Here is a 23953-nt window from a genome sequence, read left to right as displayed (position 1 = left end):
AATTTTTAGCCTTGCTTGTCAAGAGCTTATGGGAACCTTAATTCTGGATACCTCAGCTAAATTATTTGTTGACTGATGAGCAAATAATGGAGGACCTGAGAACGCTGAATAAGGTAGGGATTATTGCTTGATTTGTTTTTCTTTGTTTTAAAGAGAAAGCTAATGCTTCCCCCTGAAGAGAAGAGAGCTCTCTTTTTTGTGTTGTTGTTTTATGTTCCTTTTTGAGATGTGGGACTATTTCATCCCAGTAGGCTTTCTGAAGTAACACAATAAAAAATTTAGTAAGATGGTATCTCCTCCCTTTTATTTTAATAGGTTTAATTAATCTAATTAAAATGACTGTCATCTAAAAACGTTACCTTTTGTCTGAACCAAGTGATGAGCTATATTAAGGAGTTTCTTCCTCTGCATGGCTGAGCAGATGTTAATATGTTTTTCTGTGAGGTCACAGGCTGCATTTGGTTTAGGCCTTAGTGTGGGGTGGGTTTTGTAGTTGTTTTGGTTTGGGTTGGGTTTTTTTTTTTCCTCCTCACTGGTGCAATACTTCAGCAAACTGGATAGCGTGCAGTGTGCATGTTTATAGTTTTTCTAGATTTGATTAACGTATTGCTTTCTTGCTTAAACGCTTTAAGGCTTATCTAATTTCTTATAATAGAAGCTGCTCATTAAGGCATTTGAGGATGGTAGCGGAGCATGTTTTTTGTGCCAGCTGTTGAGGTGTGTCTAATAGTTTATCTCCTGTATTTTGTGTACCCTGGGAAATGTTGGCTCATGTTCAAAAATATAGTGTGTTAGACGGGTTTGGTTTTGGCTTATTTTAGTGGATTACCTGAATGCTCTGAAGTTCAGTTTGTGGACCTTCTGTATCATCACAATGGTTAGCTACACCTTTGGCTGTTTATAGCATGCTGTTCTGATTGTGTTATGCCACTTAACAGTATATTTAAAAAAAGAAGCATTTAGAGTATGGAAAGTAAGACTATCTGAAATTATTACTGCTGACTTCTATGGCTCATGTCAGGTCTCTAATGCTTCTTTGCTCTCTTTCCATGTAGCTTAAATCACCCAAGAGACCAGGTGAGTTAACAGTTGCATTGGAACAGTCATACTGTTTTGAACAGAGAATTATGTTGTAGACTGTTTGACTGTATAATTGCTGACTGTGTAATTTGACTGTGTAATTGTTTTGACTCTAATTGCTGTTCTTTGTGTACCTATTGTGGCAAATGGGTGCTGTGTGAAGTCTCTTCATCTGTTCTGAAGTTTGTCAGGGATGGGAAGGGAGGTATATGCATCTTTGGTGGCTGAAACATTTGGGCATGGGACTATCTGTAACTGTGTAAAGAGGTTTTTCCATTATATTCAGATGCATCTTGGCAGCTTGCCTGCTTGTCAGGTAGATGGAGGGATAGAGAACTCAGGGGTTTATGCCTTCAGCAGTCTAGGTGTGTCTGTACACTTTATTTCAAGACAGAGTGGTACTAACTTGCCTAAGTAATTCTGATGTAATTTAACTACTTAACTGTGGATTAGAATTAAAACAAAATCAAGGACATACTGTCTATCACCTATGTATCAACATTTTTTCAGATAAATGTTATATTTCAATGAATACTATCATTTGTATATTCAAGGCAGAGGTTGAATTATTAGTCCCAATAGAGAATATTTTTCTGATGGAAATTTGAGTTTGTAGCTTTCTGTGCTTATTATTTCTGCTTAATATGACCTTATTAATTGCAGTTCTGCAGTCAGATGTGCTACTGTATGGTGGACACATGCTGGTCTTTAAACACAGTCTCTCTCCTGTTCTCAGCCTCTCCCTCTTCTCCTGAACACCTCCCAGCTACACCAGCAGAGTCTCCAGCACAGCGGTTTGAAGCCCGGATAGAAGATGGAAAACTCTACTATGATAAGAGATGGTAAGTCCTGGTAAATTTCTGTTTTAAGCAGTCTGAGTGTTGTGTAGTGAGGAGACAAAGACTGCAGAGAGAAATTTCTTTGAGAAAAAAATTTGAGGACAAAATGTTTTGGGGCAGATGTTGGCTGCTTCCTCCAAGGGCTAATCATTGCGACTTTGTTAAATCAGAAGTGATAATGGAGTGTTTAGATTTCATAGACTTTCAGAAGTAACTACTGCCTCAAAAGGAGACTTAAATCTTTTCCATGGAGTCAGTAGTGCACACTGTGACACATGGGAAATGTTTTTGTCAAACTAATGTTAAGTAAGAGAGCCACCAGCAGATGCAGCGTGATGTAGCTGTGAAGCCGGTCAGCTAGGATACAGATACTCTGTGATTGCAGGTACAGTAGTGTTGGCAGTATTCACAGTCCTTGTGTCCAGTTTTGTAGAGCGCTAATGCATCGTTCCACAAGGTGGCAGAAGAAATGTTGTGCGCTAGATGAGCAGAATGAAAAATGTTTCTAATAAATCCAAATAACCTTTAAAGATCAAACCCACATGGGAAAAGCAACTTCAGAATTGCTGATTGGATTTAGCTCTGTTAAGTTTTATGGTCATATAGCTGTGCAAGCCTCACAAAATACAAGAAAAATATTAAATTCTGCAGAGAAATCTTAGTAGGTCTTAAACTAAATCCATGAGACATGCAAAACTGGATAATCAAGGGGGCATTCTAGTACTCCTTGAGCAGAAAGCAATTTGCAAGTTGCATGCTTCTTTGTAGCCTACTTCAGTGTTCTGTTGGCTCAAAATAACAAGTGACGAGGTTGTAATTTTATCATGGAAAATGATAGGTGTGAAGCTTGTTTTCTACATGACAGCCATCTTGTATAGTTGGTCAGTTTTTCCTTCTGCTAGTCTTCTAACAGTGAAGTTTCATCAAGGGTTCAATGTACACGGCTCTGATAAAAGCTGCTGCCTGGAGCTTAAACTTCCTTGAAGCGTAAAGCAGACATGAACTGAACAGGTTGTTTATTTCACAAATTCATGAAGTTCTTTTTTTGCTTTCATAATGGGTTTTTTTGTGTAAAGTGACTATCCTCTGGGATATATTTGGATGAATAAACTCTTCTTCAGATTTTTAAGCATGTGGAGTATTGAAAAGTGTTGCATAAGTTAAAAAAAAAAGAAAAAAAGAGGGAAGATGGAATCTGGAGTAATTGGTCAGTAAAGTTCCCCAGGCGCCCACCAAATTTAAACCTGGGAGAGCTTCAGTGAGCCCAGATGAATCTCTCAAAAGCACCAGCTCTCTCTGAAAGATATCTAGTTGGGACATAAAACGCTAACAGATATTTTCATCTTGCTGAATTCAATTGTCATGGGGGCCTCACTGTCAGGTATTCCAGCTGTTGCCTTTCCTTGTTCTTATGCTGTTTTAAGATAAGTGTTTTACATTTTTTGTCTGCAATAATCCCGCTTAGATTTTTTTGATTGATAGTAATAGTACTTGTGCAAAATAGCTGGTATTTTAAAATAATGAAGTAACTCTTGATAGTGGGAGGGTGATTTTTTCTAAGGTGTATTAAGGCTGTAGCTGCTGGCATGCACCAGAAATAATAAAACTAACAGCTTGGGAGGACTCTGTTTCCTGATGGCAGCCATGAAGCACCATTATCTCAAAATAGTGAATGTTTAAGGCTAGTAATGGACTCCCTAAGGTCTTGCAGAGACATTTCACGAACATGTCTCAAGTGGAGACTTTGTATAGGGAGTTTCAGATGGATGTGAAATTAGACTTAGTTTTTTATCCTCAGTCAATTTGCTCCATGCCCCCCATCAGATCCTAAAATACAGTTCGCTGTAAAACAACCATCCTTTCGCTTTTAGCTTTGTCTGCATACAATAATCCAGAGTGATTTCTTTCAATCTTCTGATGGAGATGCAGTTGAAAATCTTGGCCTTTCAGCAAAATATTTTGTAGCAGAAAGTGGAATTATTTCTGCTTGCCTCACTTGTCATTATTGTGGTGTATTTTGCCTACTGCAAAAGCAAGTGTTGTTTGGCACTTTCCTTCTCTTGAAAGCCAACTTAAATTCCATTGCATTTTTCATCTGAATTATTTTCCTCAGTTCTACCCCTCTGTTCCCCTGTGGGTATATAAACTCAGCAAAAGGCTGAGACATGAATGTGGTAACTGAGATGTGCCTTCAGCTGACCTGTCTCTCTGCGTGCATGGAGCGTGAGACAGCTGAGACAACTCTTCGGTGAAAAAGTGCTGAACTAACTTGTTACCTTGCCTTTTCTGTGCAGAGTTAACACAAATATACTGGTGGACAGTAACTTGTGATGTGAAATCCAGGGGCTGAAGCCAGCTTCATGTCATTAGCTTTGGAATTCACTGATAATCAAAAATTAGAAGGAACAGCTTTGAGTGGAAAAATTATTTCACTATCTGTGCAGGCACAGATACCACTTGAGAGTTGTCATTTGCAGTGGTATCTTCTGCACGTGAAAGCTTGTGCACTGGTTGTATCAAGATCATCAATTCTCCTTGCTTAATCAGTCACAGCATGGCATGGTAGGACACTACTGGACTGAGATTTTTACATCTTAGTGAGGTCTGGTTTATAGTAGCTTATACTGTTTCTTTATATCAATTAATGATCGTCTGGGTTCAGTAAGCTGAGATTTTTGGCTCAGATCATTGCTGCTATTGCATTGCCCTGGAACCCACTGACATCCTTTCTGTTAAAATGAGGGAGAAGGAATAGTGGTTGGGCAGAAGTGTCTAAAAGTTGCAGGATTTGGGGTTGTTTGGTTTTTGGTTTTTGTTTTGTTTTTTTTTTATTACCTTGCCCAGGCCACTGATAATTAGTATGTTTGGAAGGCTGAAAGCTGATGCTATTACTCTTGTTACTGGCAAGCAGTGTGAAAATTCTGAGTACGTAAGCCAGTAGGAAGAGACTGTGGAATAAACTATTGGAAGACTTCAATTTTTACAGAGTGGTTATTGTAGAAATAACTGTAAAGATTATGCAAGTCTATGCATTTTGACAAATGCCTGTCAGCCAATCAGACTGCAGGGAGTTGCATACTGAATAGTTAGCGAGGGTTTCTCTGCGCAGTGATTCTGCAGCTTGGATTGCCCAGTTATATATGAAGCACATCATGGTTAGGGTAAAGGTGGAAATACAGTTATGCTTTTATAGCTATAAAGCATTTTGGTGCTCTCTTGATTAAGATGACTTACAAATAATCTGTTTCAGTATAATTAGTTCTGCCTACGGAACTCTCCTAGACAGAATACACAGAAACTGGCAAGTTTTGTCTAGCACACTTTGCAGCACTTACCAGAAATATGGTCTGTGAAGAAGGCAAGACCATGAAATCAAGAATTCAGAGTTAGGAATTTTGAAGTTTTTACTTTTGTTTTATACAAAATGCACCAAGAAAAATATATAGCATGACTAAAATATGCTCTAAAAGGGGAAAAAATGGAAATGCTTAGACACAGCCTCCTTATGGCAGGTATATACAGCTTCTTACAGAGTCAGTTACCCATCACTTACCATTTTGTGTATTATTTCACAAAATAAGGCGATATTAGAAATTTGAGGTCTCTGTTTAAACAGTACACTGACTGCACTGATTGAGTACAGTTCACTTTGGTGGTGGTGGTGCACTAGTAATTTTGTACTGGGGAATGTGAATAACCCAATCTGAGTATCTGTGATTTGCTCTGTCATATTTTATCAGGCATAATATGGAGTTGCCTTCTAAAATCCATCCTGTGTCTAAAATGTGAAAGACTAGTTTGATAAACTCTTGAAGCACAGGTTTATTGTCAATCAGTGTTCTCCTCTCTTGTAGCTTGGTGCTCTGCTGCTCCCTCTTGCAGATGTGAAATCTGTTTTCAATAATCTGCATATAGAATTGAGAGCTTCACGTGCTTCAAAGTGTCATTTAAATGCAAAGTGTGTGTGTGTGTAGAATCAGACCACCCGCTATGTTGTGAAGGTGGGGAAAGTTGTGTGGAACAACAGACTTCATATTTACTCTATCCAAATGCTTGTAGAATCCTAGCTTTATCAATCTTATTACTGTTTGTTTTCTCGGTCTTTGGACAGCTAATGGTTTCATGTGTTTCCATTTTTTTTTTATTTTTTATTTTTGCAGGTACCACAAGAGCCAGGCTATTTACCTGGAGTCTAAAGAGAACACTAAGATCAGCTGTGTGATCAGTTCTGTGGGTGCCAATGAGGTAGTGGGCTCCTTTTTTTTTCATGGGGGTGGGGAAAGCTGTGGGTCAGCATAGGCAGGTAGACGGCTGTCTAGTAAGGACTAAGAGAAAATCAGTATTACTTTTGGAAAAGATGTAGTTGTCTAGTGTCTAAAGAAGCTTAATCCAAGATAAAACTGAGTTGAGAGATCCCTTCTTGAGATGGGAAGAGACTTGCTCCATTTCTAAAGAATGATCCTACATTTTGCAAGCAGTAGTTTGGCAGGCAGGAAGAATGGGGAGAACTGACATGTTGCATCTCACTGGCACTACATTCATAAGTTCCATTTCTGTTATTTCAAGAACATACTTACAGGTGTTATTAATGCAAAATTAAAAATAAAATATCCTAATGGGAATCCAGAAGAGGGTGAGGAAAAATTTTGTCACCAAATTTAGTTGTTATAAGGGGAGAAAATTCTTCCTGCTAACCTGAGTACATGTGAGGTAAGCTGGCAACATTCATCACCTACTTGGGAGACAGGGCAGGTGAGTCATTTGTCTGAGACAATTTCTGTGTGGCTAATGATTAAGGCTTAGAGAAGCAGGTGAAGAGAGGTGCATGCCTGAGATGGATGTGAATCTTGCTGCAAAATAAGCTTAGTGCTTGAGCAGTGCATCAGTTGGGCAAAGGGAGCAGTTTATTTTTTGCTTGCGGATTCCAGACGCTTCAAGGAAAGAAGATAGGCTTAAATGCACTTCTCTTCAATCAGCCAATAAAGAAACTTTAATTTGTTTTTGCAGCTAGGGGAAAATATTTTATTTTCAACAAAATGAGTTGCATATGGGATATGCTTTGTATCACAACTGTTCCCCTTGCAATAACAGTTGTTATGCTCGACGGTTGGCTATTTAGATAAAGTAGGAGTATCTTGCTAACGGATGTGTTGAAAACATAGTACTGCTAATTTGATTAAAGTTATTACTGTTAACTTGTAACATTAAAACTCAATCTTTTGGGAGCATCTTACCTGAAACCTGAGGGAAATGCCATCTGTTAATTATTATTGCATCAATTCCACTTTAAAGTGAGACAGTAGGTTTAGTTTTGATTTTGTGGGGTGTTTTTTGAGAGAGGCTGGGGAGGAGGCATGGCATTTGTTTTCCCTGTGGTGGTTCATTGCAACAGTATAAAGACAAGGAAGATAAATACTTAACAGAATACTGAAATGAGCTGTTCTCTTAGGAGTACAATGTCCCTACCTCAGATTTCATCACACATTCAGAAGTAGGGTTGCCAAACTATGATCTTACTGGTTCCTGCTTGAATTTAGAAGGCAGACCTAGATTTGAGGTCTCTTAATTGTAGACTGGAGTCAAAAGTTGATAGCATTTCTAAAGGAAGTCAAGTTATTCAAAGGAACTTTATGAAAAATATTTGCACAGTGTCTCCCAGCATTTCTATTAATGCTTAATGTGAAAAGACTTAACTGAGAAACATCAGAGATATGGCATATAGTTGCCTTCTTGTGGCTGGGAAAAGGAAGTAGTTAACAGTGTATCAGAGGCATCTTTGTTCATATGAATGTCTAAATAAGTTTTCTTAAACCGGATTTGATTTTTGTAATTGGCTGTGAGCCTTGCCAACACAGAGTCTGAGCTATGACAATCCCCTTTAAAAAACAAACCAAAAATATCTTCCCAGGCCCAAATTCTTTAAAACTTGGTGATGTGTTTAGATCTAAACAGAATAAATTTCTGTTACTTTAGATGTGATTTCCTTGGAAACTGTGAATCAAATACTGTATTGGTGGAAATCATTGGCCAAGCACGTGGAACCAATTCAATCATTTGCCTTTTGACAACAATAAACTCTTCAGTACATGCAAGAAAGTTAGGGTTTGGGTTTTTTTTTTTTATTCCCATGAGTTTATTCAGCAGTCTCGGTTTGGAAGTTGAAAAAAGGAGGAAGCTTATTTTCCTTTTACAGTCTAGGAATAAAAGAAATTCAGAGATGGATTTGGTTGTTTCTATTCACCATCTCCTTCAGTTCTTTAGAATTAATAGATGTTATTTTCTGATTGCAAAATACATTGTATGTCTAAAACATCAGTTTTAAGTTCAGAATGTGTCTCGATGCTTTTATTTTTCTGAACACTGTGGCACATTTTAGTGTTAATAAGTAATTTTGCTGTTGCAGTCACTTAAAACAGAATTTTAATTTTCTTCCAAATGGAACTTAACAAAGTGGTTGACTTTAGCAAAACTAATATACCATTCCATCATATTGTGATAGAATGTAAAACTGTACATGTTTATTGTTCTGTACAGTTGCTCAGAGTTTGTAGATTTTTTAATTCTTTTGGTTAGTAAAACATACCAAATTCTTGGAAATGTTGCAGCAGAGATGATTATCAGTGAACGTGGATTTTAATTTCTCTGGGGAAATAACCGAAGTACAAATGCAGGCAAATATTAAATTTATTTTATATTGAGGGTTTCTGTTAGTGAAGTCAATTTATAATTAAAATAATAGAGTTAAATCAATCTACTGTGCCAAGCCTGTAGCTAATATGATATCTGGGAAAAAAAAAAAGTTTTGGGTAAATCGCATGCCAGCACTAACTTTATAATCCTTTGCAGTAGGAAATACTGGACTTCTGTCCTAAAATACTCTAGTACTCAGAGTTGGATCAATATGTTTAAATGTATTAGAATGATAAAATGCAGAGGAGATTTTCTCAGAACTGGTTTTTAAAGTATGGGTATTTGGATCTAAACTTCTTGAAAGTGATTTCAAAAATTCTGAGTGGCTGCCTCCATGGCAGCAATTTTTCCTTTGAAACATACTGTATATCTACAAGTTATGTGAATTCTTCCATGCAGGTGTTTAAAAAAGAGGCCCTTTTATCTTCAGATACAATTTATTTAATACATTGTGAGAAATGCTTCATTGAACAAAATCAGAATAAGCTTTTCATTTGACTAATAGTTACTTGTCTGGGCAAATCCCAGGGTAGATAATTTTACGATCTGTGGATCTAGAGAGACTTATTCTTGATTAGGTAAAGCTTAATGCCAGAGTTCTGTTGTGAATTGTAGCAGAAGGAAACTTGCTTTCCTGATGATGCTTGGAAAGAGTAATATTTCTTGATGACTGTCTTGAGCAGGAAGTTAAGGTGGTAAAGTTAGAAACCTTACTTCGTTTTCTACTCAGGTTGCAAATGCCTAATGTGGGGAGGGAGAAGGGATTAAGCTAAATCATCGGTGCACCCTGAGTAACAGATGTTCAGATCTGACAATAAGAATACCTGGACTTACTTGTCTGTGTATTGCTTACTGTGGGTTTTCCTTTTTTCTTCCCAATATATCTCCCTGCCCCCTCTTTTTTTTTTCTTTCATGCAGATCTGGGTGAGGAAAACCAGTGACAGCACAAAGATGAGAATCTATCTGGGACAGCTGCAGCGAGGTGTTTTTGTGATTCGTCGACGATCAGCTGCATGACTGTATGCTCTTCCTTGTTTTTTTTTTTTTTTTTTTTCTTCTTTTTTTAAACTGATAGTCAAACCTCTAACGGGGAGCGGCAGTCTGTTCACTCATGTTAGCAGCAGAGAACACTGTCATGACCTCTTACGAGACAGTTTGTGGCTGGCCACATAATCCCCAGTAGTCCTTAAATATTTAGTGATACCCAAGCACTGCCCTGGACTATTTCTGAATTTTGCATCAAGCTTCTGTATGCTTTCTTTGTATTTTGGGTGACTATTTAAGAAGACTTTGCATCATACTTTTTTCATCATGGTTTCATGGTGCATAGATGGGACTCGTATGTTGAAAACCGCGTAACATTTATGTTTTGAAACAGACCAATGGAAGAAGCTTTGCTTTTCAAGACCTGAGGTTATTCGTTCTTTCTGGTTTTGTTTTCCTGCAAGGCTTGGGATGTTGGGCAAAAGGAGATTAATCTTGCCAGCTTTCAGCTGCAGCTGAGAGATGCATCTGTAATACCTGGTATTTGACATCAGCTTTATTGGATGAACTGTTTAAAGACTTGAGCACTGAGGCTTTTTTAGGAAAGTGTGAACAGCTTAGAAACTGCTGAAAATCCAGTTGATTTTAATGTAGTTAAGCAGTCACATGTGGTTAATCAGAAGCTTCTGTTTCTCTTCACATTAAAAAACCCTTCAATGAACAAGCAAAGAGTATATCTATTTGCTGAAGTAGTTTCCTGAAATGGCGGAAGAGTATAAACCAAAGGATGGATTAACTGGACTGTGCAGGTAGAGAGACTATATGAACTATATGTTTGAGTATAACCACTCATATGTGTAGAGACGTGAAAGGTAAATTTCATTTTCTTTACTGAAGCTTAGAGTAACAGGTCATGCTGGAATCCTGCTGACAGAAGATACCGGATCTGTTGTATCTTCCAAAGAAGCCTGGTACAGAGTAGAAAGCAGCATTGACATGCTTTTAGTGTATAGCTGAAACCTTCATTCCGTAGAATGTCATGCAAAGGTTTCCCTTTGTAGGGTATTTTAATTAATGGAGATAACACTGGGTTTCTACACTTGCCTTCCAGTAGCACAAGTGAAAATGCTTAAGTGATGATATTAATGTACTCCTTTCCAAGACGTTTAAAGATCTGACTCTGGCATTCCTTTACTGTTCCCAGTCTTCTGCTGATGGCTGAAACCACCAATACCATGTGTGACTGCATTGGCATGAACTACACAGTGCACTGGCAATGCTGTCAGATCTTTGCCTTCTGTGCAAAAGAACTTTGTGCTCCTTTTGATTACTGGACAAGAAATTGTAATTTCTGCCTTTATCAGTATGTGTCACTTTGAGGCATCTTTTGGTTTTGCTTTTGAACTGCCTTCTTGTTCAGCATCAGTCTAGCCTTTCTTTCATATCTGGATAAATGGAGTATTTTAAATGACTGTTTCCATTTCTTTTACTTACTGCAGTTGGGTGGCAGTCACATCCCAATAACTGATGTGTGTATGTGGATCGGGAGTGGAATGTTATGGCTGAGTTTCTGATGTGTTGCCTTTGTGGCTGAGAGACCTATTTTTACTGTGTTTAGAGTTTCAACTGGATCTGGAGCTTTGGTGAGGAAAGGAGAGGGTGTTTGTTTCCCACCCCTTGAAAATGTGCCATCTTTGCTGCAGTGTTAGTCAGGTGGAAAGCAGCAGGCTGTATTTCATCAAGTTAACAGCATACTTAATATAACTTAGCATTCTGTGCACGTGTGACAGGTTTTTAATAAGGTGATGATGTACCAAGCAGGATTTGTCACTGAGCCTTAAAATGAACATCGTAGTTCTTATAATAAAAAGTGCTGAGTAAATAGCAGGATTTATTTCCTACCTATATCGTTTTATCAATATATATGTTTGTGGAAATAGGTGGAAACTTTGGTTCAGTTTTGGGGAGATAGCTTGCCAACCTGCTAACAGCAGGTGATCTCTCTGCTGCTGTAATGTTACCTGTTTTGGGGTAACTTTAAAGGCATTGGTAGAAGTGTGGAAGTGCAGCAGCTGTCTTAGAGCCAGGCCTGGTATAGGTGCACATTGTGTAAGCTTAATTTTATAGCTTTGATACCACATCTTAATCTCAATCAACAACATCTGCTCACCATCCCTGTTCCTTGGCAGAAGGGGGGAAAGAATAGCTGCTCTTGCAGCCAAAAGCCTGTCTTCCCATCGGCTGTGGTTATATTGCGGGGGGTAAGGAGGGTGTTGGGGGGGTGATGGAATGGGACACACATTTCTAGTTGGCAGCCTACTCAGAATTTGAAGAGTCTTCTGGAAGCGAATACCTGTGGGACTGTTGCACCATTTCCCTCTTCTGTAACCCCCCTGTGGACACTCTGCTGTGCTGAAAAGGTTACTGTTATCATAAGGAGTCATCTTGTGTTGGCGCAGATAATCAAGGAGCGTAGCCTTGGACTGTAAGTTCTAGTGGTGAAAAACAAACTAAGAATGAGGCCAGGGAGCAGTCAGGGTGGGAAGGAAGAAATTCAAGTGTACTGTTGTATTGACTGGGGAGATGGATTACATAAACTGATACTGATTCAGGGCAGTGCTTCAGCAGGGAAGTTGCCAAAACTCAATCTCAAACTCCTACTCTACTCTTTCACGCCAATCTTGGATCTTCAAGAAGGATGTGTGAGGTTTGTACAACTTCCTTCTGTCAGAGTTCCTTGCCCAGTGCTCCTGGATCAACCTGTGACCTGTAGTTTCTGCTTTTGACAGTCCTGAGTGTGGGCTTGTAGCCCTATGTGCTCAAATTTAACTACTACACTGAAGGTATTTTCTTTTAAGGCTACTTCATCCTTAGTTTCTTAATTTAATGAAATGAAAGTCTTTCTTGCCTTAGTTGATCACCATAAAATGTAGATTTATCTCCTCTAACAAAGTACATGAATATTGTATCCTGTTTTCTCAAGCAGGCTCTTCTGTAATGGCCTGTGCCATTTACAAGGCTGGAAATGATAAAAATGCAGTGCCTTGTTGTGCACTCAGGGAAGCAGTACATTTTTTAATCCTAGAAGGATGCTCAAAATGTGTTATGGCGAGGATGACGCATGTGGAGATCAAGAGTATAGACATCAGCTGTAGAAATGAAGATTTCCTGCCACTGCTTGGAAAAATAGAGACAAGTTACTCAAGGAGATGGACAAGGTCTTGCTTAAATTCTAAGAGAAAATTGGCTTTTCTGTCTGCTATTTGCCTGTCTAACATCAGTCTCTTGAAGAATTCAAACCCTCAGTGAACAGAAATGGCTTTGCTACAGGTATGAAAAGATTTAATCCTCATGAACAGCATTTAAAATTTAAGAAATGGTTTTAACTCCCAGTTATAGTAATTTTAAAGAAAGGTGAACATTCTGCCAAAAGTAGACTTTTATTGAGGGTTAAATTGTAGTTGGCTGTTAACTCATATTAAGCATTTTTTTTCATTGGCTTGAGAAAGGGACTGTGATGGTTGATCAAGGGCAAAATGAAAAAGATTCTCCCCCTGCGCCCCTCCCCGCCATTAGATGTTGAAATGGACAGGAAGCCAGATCAGTGAACCAACTTCCAGTGGCTTTTTGACATCATACTCACTGAAAGGTTTCAAAAGAGGCTTTTTCCTAGAATGAATGCTAATAAAACAAATTGTCTTTTTTAGCTCATGTGCTTTGTCTGGAATTTTGTAAAGAGACAAAGTAATTTAACAACAGAAGTCTTGATTGTTAGTAATTTCTTGTACATTCCCAGGCCACTTATGAAAATAAAGCCTAAAAGAGCAAGAAATTGCTGTGACCTTTGTGAATAACTGAGGTCCTTCCTCTTTCAGAAGAAGAAAAATTAACACACCTTTTGAGTTCTTGTTCCACAGAAGTAAACAGCAAATGCTAAATGATTAAGAAAATCTGAATGGGTGTTTAAGGTTTGCTGTTAATCAGTTTTAGTTTGTCCAATTCTAAAAAAATCTATTAAACTATTTAGAAAACAAAAGAATGAGTATTTCCATTTTTCTATGATTTATTGAAAACCCATTGTCACTGGAACTTCACATTTCATTCAGTTAAAGAATTCCACTATTTTAATGCTGTGCTGAATTTGGGAAACACCTTTAACACTTATCATTAGCTTAAATTTGGGATGCCCAAGTATATCTCATAATATACAGTGGAGTCAATGCTGGTATTTAGATTCTTCCTTTTTATGCATGAATGCTTTTCTCTGAAATGTTCTTGATTTCAGTTTAGTTAATAAATGTGCATAAAGAACAGTTTGGATTTATATTACTTCACCGAGAGCCAAAAAACACCACAAAAGGGTTTGGGGTTTTTTTTTCCCCTCTGATCAGATGTTAAGGAGTAGGTGGAGGGAAGAGTGGCTCAGAAACCTTGTCCCCTGGGACCAAAGTTTAAATAACATTTAGGTGACAAAAGACATAAATGTAAAATATTTTCAGTGGTGTATATATAAGCAGGATGGGTGTCTAAACTTACCTTCACATAAATGAGACACTGAACAGCAATACAGGAAGAGTTATTCATCCTTTGGTTCTAAAATAGCAATGCTTTGAGCAAAGCCAGTAATTTTTAGGGGTTTGGAACCAAGAGATCTAAGCCCCTAAAAACAGCTACTGATTTATTTAATCAATCTTAAATTTGAAATCTATCAGTTGTCCCATGTGCCTAAGGTAGCTTTGTCATTTTTCATTTAGTTCTAATTTGCGTCCACGCTTTCTGCCCCAAATCTTTTCATTTCACTTTATTAGTGTTCCTTATTTTTGAGTGAGGATTCTTTTGACAGTGATGATTGCCTGTAGATCTCTGCTATTTGAATGGCTATCCCAGTTAATGAAAGCTAATGATCTTTAATGAAAATAAAACAAACACACATCAACGTTAAAATTGGTGTCTTAAATCAAGGTTTCTGCTTGGTGGTTTAAATCCTGTTTGGAATTGGTGACTGAAAGGTGTCAAAGTGAACAGATTGATTGCACTGACTGAGCATGGGTTTGGAGAGTGGTTGGCTCAGGACACATGGACATAGCTCCGTGTCTGCTTGCTTCATAAAATTAAAAGGTAGGTGGAGTTTTTTGTGGGTTTGTTGTTTTGTTTTGTTTTGTTTTTTTTTCAGGGAGGTAGTGGATGTCTGACAAAATAATTGATTTCTCTTGAAACAAATAGTTGAAGGTAGCTGCTGATCATGTCAGCATACTGAAGAATTATTCATTTGGGGGAAGAAATATCCTTTTGCCCATGAACTAGTTTTTAGTAACGGTATGTAACAGTCACATGAATATTTTTTTTCTAATGTGATTAGGAAGCAATGTTCCAAACCTCATGCATCATGAGGCATTAGGTAATACTAATGATACTAAATCACGTAACATAGTTGCACAAAATTAATATAAACACGCAAGGCAAATATTCTAATAAGGATTTCTGTGGTATTAAAAAAATCTCATGCATTGAAATTGGGAATTACTAAAACCCTTGGTTTAAGACTGTCCTGAAGACCATAAGACATGGCAGAAGAGTTTCACGTGTAACTTGGGACCCATGGATGCATGCTCTGTAATAGTATTTCAGCACTGAAGTATTGGTTAGGTCTCATTTTGTACCAAGTATGAAGTTCTGCAGTTCAGGAAAGAGAAATAATGTGGTGAAGCTGGCAGGACAGTTGCCAGCCCTGGCTGAGGCTATCGGTCTTGTTCACCCCTAACAGAATTCAAAACTATTGATTTGTTTCCTCTTTCATTGAAATAACTGTTTTGAGGAGAGCTTTGAAAGTCTGGGCAAAACACAGAAATAAAGTGTCTGTCCTCTAGTCTCTGCCTGAAGATGGAAAAACATCATCCCAAGGAAGGGACAATTGGCCGGCAATCCAATGAGTGGCTCTGCCGCAGCAAGGCTTTGCTCGCTGAGGATTTCATCCATATGACAAGATAGAGGTGTTTGCTTGTCCTTCCCAGCCGCTGTGAAGATGAGTATTTGGCAGAAATTGTGGGATGCAGAGCTGCAGTGTTGGTGCTTTCTTCCCTGGACCGCTGCTGTGGTGTGTCTGGGCAAGGGAGATCCGGCTTGTGTGAAGACCGATGGATGGGTGAGCTGTTCTTGGAGGGAATGGCTGGGATTAGTGTAGGGAGGAGTTTCTAGAGCATTTAGCCAAGGTTTGGCACCTCTCTGTTCCAAGGCTGACTTTCTCAAAGAAGTCTAAGGGTTTAAGTTGGTCTGAAGTACTTTGAGAGCCGAAGGGAGTGTGAAGGATTCAGCAGCACGTGTTCTGGACTGCCTTGTCGCAGTGTCTTCTGCATGTGCCAGCCCTCTGCTACCCGAGTGGTAAAGACCTTGGGGAACATATCAACAGAATTACTTTGTAGTGGATGTGAACAACCTTAAATACTGGCTGTAGCCTTCACAAGGCATGCCAGTTCCTGTTTACTGTTTGATGTAACTAAAGGTATTAATCTGCAAAACCTCTGAGCTTTTTTTTTTTTTGAGGGTTTTTCCCTTTCCATCAGGGTGCCTGACAGGTATTCCATCTCGATTATGCCTGAGCTCTTTGTTGTATCTGTCATATTCCCGGGCTGAATGACAGAGTGGTAAGGTGCTTCTGATGGGTGCATTTCCCACCTGTGTAACGGGGATCTAATTAATGGATACAGCCAGTCAACTGCACAGAGGCACAAGCCCAGAAGAGGCAGTTGTCTTCTCGCTCTTTCAGCCAACTGATTGTGCCTTGTTACACCACCCTGTTTCAAAGTTGTTGTTGCATATTAAATTTTGAGGCGTTGCTATGTTTTTTTTCCTGTTAATTTATTATAGTGAGCATTTTCACTGCTTCTCCATCTTTTTGTTGATAAATACCTTGTTGAACTAGTGCGGTGTCTCAGATGAAGAATGTGGTGTGTGGCCAGGCGGGTTCTGCGTACTTGGTTTATCACCGGGGATTGCAGGATGTGATCCCTCTGACCAAGGAGGTCTCCTGGTCCTGGGACCCCATCTGTTGCTTGTGCCTTGCTACAGTATTCTCCAACAGAATCACAAAAATGCAGTTATTGTTTATCTGAAAGTGCTTGCTTAACTCACCCTGCTTCCCCCGAGTAGTTTTTTAGTGAGCAGGTTTGTCTCTTGAACGCCTGCCGATGCCCCTCCTGTAGTGGGGTGCTGTGAAGTTTGGTGAGGGTGGTTTGTGCCTGCCTGCTTGCTCGCTGGGTGCTCAACCCAGCCGTCATCATCGGAGCATGCGGAAAGCCTCGCCCTTCTTCCAAGAAGGGGGTTGTTACTTTCTGTGTTTTTTCAGGACGAGCTGCCCTCTCTAGCTCCTGACAAGGCTCTTGAGGTGCCACTTAGCGCTCCAGCTAAATGCCCGAGTCTTCTGGGACGTTATTACAAAGGAAACGAAACGCTACAGCATGGTGTCAGTGCCGCTCCTGCGCTATTAACTGGTTTAATGAGCCTCTTAAATTGTTTTGGGGAAGACCTCTGTCTCCTGCATGACCTTATTGTCCCTGTTTACTGTCTCGTTACGTGGCTGGACTGACGGAGCGGTGGCGGCGCTGGAAGCGGAGCAGCCTGCTGTGAGCACCAGCACGATGGTCTTTCCCTTCCCGAGGGGAAAGCTGAAGGCTGCGGCTCGGCCGCATGGTTCCTGCACATGACGGTGGGCGTTTTGGAGGCAGAAGGCTCCTCGGGCCCCATGACAGCGTGGAGGCAAGTATCCACGAAGCTGTTTGCATTAGGGAAAAGGGTTTCCTTTGCTCGATCGATGGAGTTGATTAGCGCTGAGATCCTGCGTTCTCCCGCGGGGCTCTCAATCTGCACCTCGCTCAGGTGAACCCGCGTGTTTCATTCTCCTCACCCCATGTACTTTGCTCACCCTGCTGCCATCCGCTTGCATTTCCAATTTCACACCAACGTGCTCCTGGTGTATTTATAAATGAACTCTCTTATGTCAGTCCACTGAAAAGCAACCAAATATGTTCTAGAGAAGTATTTTTCTCCTCCTTCTCCTGTTGTCCCCTGTTGCTGTGGCAATCTTGACTGCTGCTGAGCAGAACGGGTGGGAGAAGCCAACGTCAGTGCAAGAGCATCCTGCTTTCCCACATGGTCACTTCTGTGAAGGGCATCCAGTGCCTGCTGCTGCCTGTCTTGGCAGTGATTTTACCCCATAGTGTTTTTGATATGCAAATCTTGAAGGTTTCTACAAAGAGAAGTAAACAAGAACATACTTGATTACTCAGTTGGGGAGGCTGAGGAATAGGGGTGCAGCGATCTGCCAAAGACTGAGCACTGTGTCCGTTATTCAGATAGAAATGCCCTTCTCCTTCCTTAACTTAGCTTATACTCTGGGCTTTAGGGCAACTTAATCCTCCTCAAGGTTTTGCTCTAGGGTTTCAGCTATGTTATAACTTCATCTATACCTCTCCGCACATAATCTCTTCTTCAGCATTACCCTCTTGTCTTTTCTCCATCCAGCTGGACAGGCTAAGGCTTAGTCCAGGGCAGGTGACCAGATAAATTCTGGATAATTTGTTGCTGCTAATCAGCTACATTTGGTAGTTGACTGTGAGAAGCTGGTTGCAAATCTCAAGTAAAAATGTGTTAGCATAAACTATTGGAAGAGAGCGTGTTTTCCTTTGCAGTAGGTGGAGAACATGGGGATGGTCTGTTCATCAGATCTGTCAGTGATCAGCTGACAGATGGCAAGTTGCTGGGGATAATTAATCATTTGCTCGTGCAGGATGTTGAGTATGGAATGACAGTGTCTGTGAAGATTCTACCAGAAGGGTTTTGTGTGAGACAGCTCAGAGGCCCTGAGCTCCCTGGAAAGGAGGATCTCTCCCTCCAAGCTGGAACTCACTAGCTAGAGGCAATTAAGTTCATCTTTCTGGGGATGATGGGCTTTCTGCCTACAACCTTTGGCTTTCCCAGGGCATCATGGAGCTAAAGGCTTGCAAAAGCAAGGAAGAAAAGCTGACTGACATCTGTGGGCTTTGATCTGCTGTGAAGGCTTTCTGCTTCCAGCTTGGGGAGAGGGGGAATGTATTAAAAAAAAAAAAAAAAAAAAAAAAAAAAAAAAGCAAACACTTGTAGGTCTCGTCTGTTGGGAGCACTGAAGTAAGGAGCAAGTCCCTCAACCGAATTTTCTCCCTAGGAAAGAATGAACTGCTGTGAATGAGCACCAGCCGAATGATGTGAATCCAATGGCTGGTGTCACCGAGGAGCTGAGCATCCTCTCTGGGTCTGCGCTGCCTGCAGGGCTGTCTGCTATTTTGAGAGAAGGAAACACGGCAAAGGTGGTGTTCGCAGGCAGCGCTTGCTCTCCCGGTGCACCACAAGCTCTGGGGCTGAGGGTAGAGGTAAAGCAACCTCTGTGTCTTTCTTGTAATGCTTTTCTCTGTATCTGTTCTCAAAATCCTCCTTTCCAAAGGCAGCTGTCTCAGCAGGGAGGGTGAAGCACAAATAGCCGCGGTGCTGGCTGGCTGAGGCTGATCGATGAGTGGAAACCCCTCCCTTCCTCTAGACTTTGAGGACTCCGTGTGCAATTGAAAGTGGGGGGAGAAAAGGCATCTGTACCAAGGATTTGTCAGGCTTGTTCCTGGCAGATAAGTTGCTTTTATTGAGTGGTTTGATGTGCAATTCCGTGCAGCATATAGATGTTTGTCTAATGTTTACTTGGAGAGATTTTCTAGCCATCCTAAAAATTAAACTTTGTGTAATGGTGCATTTGCTTGGGGAAATGAGTGTGAAGGTGCTGTCAAAATGTCAGTCTTGTCTGGAACCAGGGTCCTGAAGAAGACAAGTGGCATTAGTGTGTTTGAGGATGTTTCATTTAGAAGTAATGAAGTCCTCAGCCCTTTGGGGACCCTGTTAATTGAACTGAAGAGGTACAAAGCCCAGAAGGGAGACGCTGTTGGCAGCTGGGAAGGCAGAGACATTTGCAGAGGGAGAGGGTCAGAATAGGTTATTTCTACTGTAAAATGACATCAGAAGGATGTGAAGAATTGTTCCGAAATTACATTCCTTAACCTGAATCATTTTAAGGAAGTCGCTTTTATATGGTAAGACTAGGTGGTTTGCTTCTAGATGAGAAAGGGGCATGGGTCTGAGTTTTAATTTCGAAGGTGTTCAAGGAAAGAAACACACCATCCTCTGCTCGGAATCATCATGCAGGTTTACAGGACCACAGAAATGAATAATGAAAAAAAAGTCAGGAGGTTTCTTGCAGCTTCCAGATTTGTAAGGCTGCAAGTCAGCACACTGTCTCTCCTCTCTGAGAGAAACTCTTGCTGAGAAAATGCCTCCTTACAGAACCTGAAACTGTGGTTCCTTTACACCATCTATATATTTTTTTTCTTCCCTTGCAGGGACGGAGTATTTGAATGCAGATGTGTTTTCTGCATGAGACACTGGACATGGCGTTCCTCTTGATAACTTCATTTTGGTATTAAAATAATTTTCCAGATAATACTGTTTCTCTTCTGAAGGCTTCCAAGCTTTTACAACAGCAGAGTAATTATTCCATTTATGAGGAAATTGAGGCAGGGGACTGTGGTTGCCGCAGCCTGTGCTCAGCACTGCTGGCAGAAGCTTGTTGCTTGTCCCAACTTTCCAATAAGCAAATAAAACTACATCTGTTAATTGCCCTTCCTTTGCAAAATGCACTCATTTCATAAACACTAATGCCGAATTGTGTAACAACAGGCTAAGAGGGTGAGTCAATGTTGTTTGCATTGAGGTTTGGCCTTGTAAATACAGATTGCTTGCTGGAGACCTGTTGTTGGTGTCAGGGGTCGGTATAAACAGTGTTTACAGTTTGCTTTTTCAGGGGGAGCTTTGTGTTGTAGGGATTTTTTTTGGCCTTGGACCCCTTCTCTTCTGCCACAAGCTTAACAAGATCCTTTGTCATTCTCCAGGGAAGCTTTCAAACTCACCACTGTGGTTTTGAATTGGCTTTAAATAAAAGGTGTTGTGCTTCTGAAGTGCCCTGCCCAAGGGCTCTAGAGTACTCCACATGCAATCCAAACAGCCAGCAGACAAAGCCATTAAATGTGAAGTGCCTATGCGTGATTACCTGGCAGAAAGCTGTAGAAAAGTGTTTGCAGCCGAGTCCCACAGGAATAGGCTTTGTCTGAAAAACCACCCTCAGCAGGTGATAACTCTGTTGGAAAAAGTCAAGGTAGGTCTTGTTGATTCATCAAGGTGGGTGGCTTAGTCCTTCGTTTCAGCGTAGAGCAAAAGAGGTAGGAACAAGCAGAAATGAGATTAGGGAGGTGGGAGGAAGACCTTTTAAACGGGCTTCTGTGTTTTCCCCTTCTGCCAAGGCGTTGTCTCCGTGCATGGTGGATCTAAGCCACTCGAATTTCCAGCTTGCGTGACTAATGGCCTTGTATCTTATATCCTGAAAGCAGAAATATAGCCTTGAGAAGTCAGATCTAATTTCTTCAGTTACATTTGCAGAGTGAAAGCCCCTAAGTGTAACTCCTATAGTGCCTCTAAGCTCCTCCAGTCTCCGTCTCCTGGCATGTCTTCAATTCTGAACACGTAGCTTCGTTTTACCTCTTAGTACCACACCAGCCGGAACAGCTTCTTCCAGGGTGGGGAGTCTTGTGTGCATGCTCGAGCGAGTGAGGAGAGTGCTTGGAGATGAATGTGTAGTTCCCTCCTGTGGCTTAGAAGGCTATATCTATATTTTTAGGCTTTTTTTTCTTTCCCCATCTTATTGAGGTAGGAAGGGAAGATTATGGCACTTGATGATTTAATCAACATAATCTCCAGATAAAACATGCTTATGTTATACTACTGGGAGATATTAATTTATGCTGGCTTGCTTCTCCTAAGGTAAATTAAATCATTAGTTTTAAGACTGGATTAGGTGCACATGTCCCTTGCCTCTTAAAAAGGCAGTTCAGTAGTTCTTAAAAGCTTCTTGGCTTGGCATTTCTTGGGAGTCATCAAATACCTTCAGCGCAGGTGTCATGAGAAGTGGAACTGGGATGCAATGCTTAAAGGTGCAACCACCAGCTCTAGTAGTAGTAGTAGTAGTAGTAAATGCCTCCACGCTGACCTAGGACCTGCTATTGCCTTGTGCCACCTCCTTTACCTGACGGTATTATTTTACCAGCTCATTAATTCAGCGAGAAGATTTTTTTTGCCCCAGGTCTGGGGAACCAGCAATTGCTCCTTTGATCAAACCTGTATCTAGAGCATCTCTCCGTTGATGGAGAACTGAGCTGTTTGGTGTGTTTTTGGAGGAGACCTGGCCAGAGCAAGGTGGTCGGTGTCCACACCCCTCTCCCACTGGAGAGAGCATAAGGACATCCAGGATGATGCGTTGACTTGTGCTTGAAAGTACGCCTGAGCAGAGCTGTAGCCCAGATGTTGGGTGACCTTGGAAGTGCCATTAGCACCTCTGAACTGGCTGAAAAGTCCCCAAAACGTACAGGTGAAGCTCTGAGTGCACAACAAAGATGAAAAGCAAAAGATCTTTACAGGGGTGGGTGGGAGACGTTACAACTCTTTCATACAGGCAGGGAAACTGAGGCACGGTCTGCCTCTCGCTGGGGAGGGCAGTAGCAGGGTGTAGGAGTAAAATTTGGATGCCTGAGGGCAGTGGCCCCTCCTGGAGTCATTTGATTTAGAGCAGATGTGCTGAGCAGAGCCGGTGAGGCTGTTCTTCTGCGGTTCCTTGGAGGAAAGCCTGACGCAGAGATGCTGGCTGCAAGCGTCGAGGTGCCCTGTCTGCTTGGATGGGCAGCAGCTCTGCGGAGGAAACCAGGCCCTGCTGCCGAGACAGACGGGAAGGGCTCCTTGTGACACGGGGGAGGAGAGATGACAGAGGCCCTCATAGCAATTTCAGGGCTATTAAGGATGCGATAATGAGGCATTGCGTGCATCGGTTTTCAGCGCTTCGCTCCCCCGCCCCCAGTTCAGCCCCTGCATTAACACTCTCCATCTCCGGAGGACAGTAAACGCTCAGCTGGTGCTGTAACTCCGTTTTTTACGCATCTGGGCATCAACAGGGCTGGTGCATGCGTGGGTGGAGGGGGTGAGCAGAGAAGAAGGTGCCTTCCCAGAAAGCTGGCTCAGATCCCCGTCACCAGGGAGCAGATGCTTGAGATAACAGGTTTGATCAAAAGAGCAACGGCTGGTCCCCCAGACCTAGGGCAAAACCTTCTTGCTGAATTAATGAGCAGGTAAAAGAATACTAGCAGGTACAGGAAGAGACACAAGGTGGAACTTGCCACTGCAGGATTCTCTCCAGCCAGCTATGGGCATCAGGTTATATGGCTGGGGAGGATCTTGTGGAAGATGATCTCAATGCACCTGGGGAAGGGCCACTATCCGTATGCTGTTTCCTACGCTCTCCTGGTGCTGTTTTCCTTGGTCCAGTCAGTCCTTTGGTCTGATTCTGCACGGCCCATCTCTCGGACGGTGAAATCTGCCACCGCTTTGCCCCTCTGGATCCCTGGGCCATCGGCTGCGCTGCAGTTCCCGGCTGCGCGGTGGTGGACGTGCTGGTGGCCGCTCCGGAGGAGCAGCTTTGGTGGCTCTCGCACACCCAGGCTTGCACCGGCAGAAGCAGGCACGCAGGCAGGATTTTCCTACTGGGCAGAGCCGCTTTGCTCCTGGGGCGGGCGGATTTCTGATCATTTTTGTGGAGGGGGTTAATATCGCCATGGAGGTCAGAACAAGGTTATAAATCTCGTGGAGGGTAGGAAAGCAGTGTGCGGTGGCCTGAGGCAGCTCTCTTACAGCGTTACAGTGCCGGATGGCAGTGCCTGTGCAAAGAGCAAGTCCTTCTTGCTTCCTGATTTCATTTTTTGCTATTTAAATGTATAGAGGCATTTTTCTGCTTGAATATTTAGAGGCAAGTGTCTCTGTATAGAACATTTACGATGGATTTATTGTGTGATGCTCTGGCACTGGGTTTAAATGTTAATGCAGGTGTGCTGATACAGTCTGCTTTGAACTGGGCAGCTCCTGGAAGTCTGTAGGCACTTGGGGAATAAAATCCGCTGTGTAACGTGGCCCTCTGCCACCCTGTCGATGTGCCTGTTGGCGCGTTCAGACTCTTCTCCATCCCCACCTCACCGCAGGCACCCTCGAGAGCCATCCTTGGGGCTGAGCTCTTGATCTTCAACCTGCTGCGATGGAGGACCCCGCCGTTCCTGCGAGATTGTGTATGTCTAACCAGCTTTTCATGGGCTTAGTTTTGGGGGCTGTGCGTTTCCCCTGGGTGATGCCCAGGTGGGGGATGCCTCGCACGAGGCAGATATCGCCTCCCTGCTGCCGTGCCGCGGGTTGGACAGGCAGG

The 23953-nt window shown here is 41.7% G+C and overlaps 1 protein-coding gene across 5 annotated transcripts in view; it reads left to right on the top strand.

Annotated features, from left to right (window-relative positions):
* Positions 1–23953, top strand: part of SUDS3 (SDS3 homolog, SIN3A corepressor complex component) — a 67701-nt gene that overhangs the window by 12653 nt on the left and 31095 nt on the right. For 2 of the 5 annotated variants that reach the window (XM_075041815.1, XM_075041817.1), the window contains exons 8-12: positions 52–113; positions 1056–1077; positions 1817–1922; positions 6080–6164; positions 9529–11062. In XM_075041815.1, the coding sequence (XP_074897916.1) occupies positions 52–113; positions 1056–1077; positions 1817–1922; positions 6080–6164; positions 9529–9627 (374 nt within the window). In that variant the 3' untranslated portion in view covers positions 9628–11062. Of the gene's footprint in view, positions 1–51; positions 114–1055; positions 1078–1816; positions 1923–6079; positions 6165–9528; positions 11063–12580; positions 12925–14556; positions 14713–15461; positions 15737–16936; positions 17347–18790; positions 18996–20003; positions 20816–23735; positions 23820–23953 lie in introns of those variants that run through there. The other 3 variants (XR_012652364.1, XR_012652365.1, XR_012652366.1) reach the window with 3 other exon arrangements.

This window comes from Buteo buteo, chromosome 11, assembly GCF_964188355.1.
Source record: "Buteo buteo chromosome 11, bButBut1.hap1.1, whole genome shotgun sequence".
NCBI lineage: Eukaryota > Metazoa > Chordata > Aves > Accipitriformes > Accipitridae > Buteo > Buteo buteo.
This window is presented reverse-complemented; position numbering and strand designations above follow the sequence as displayed.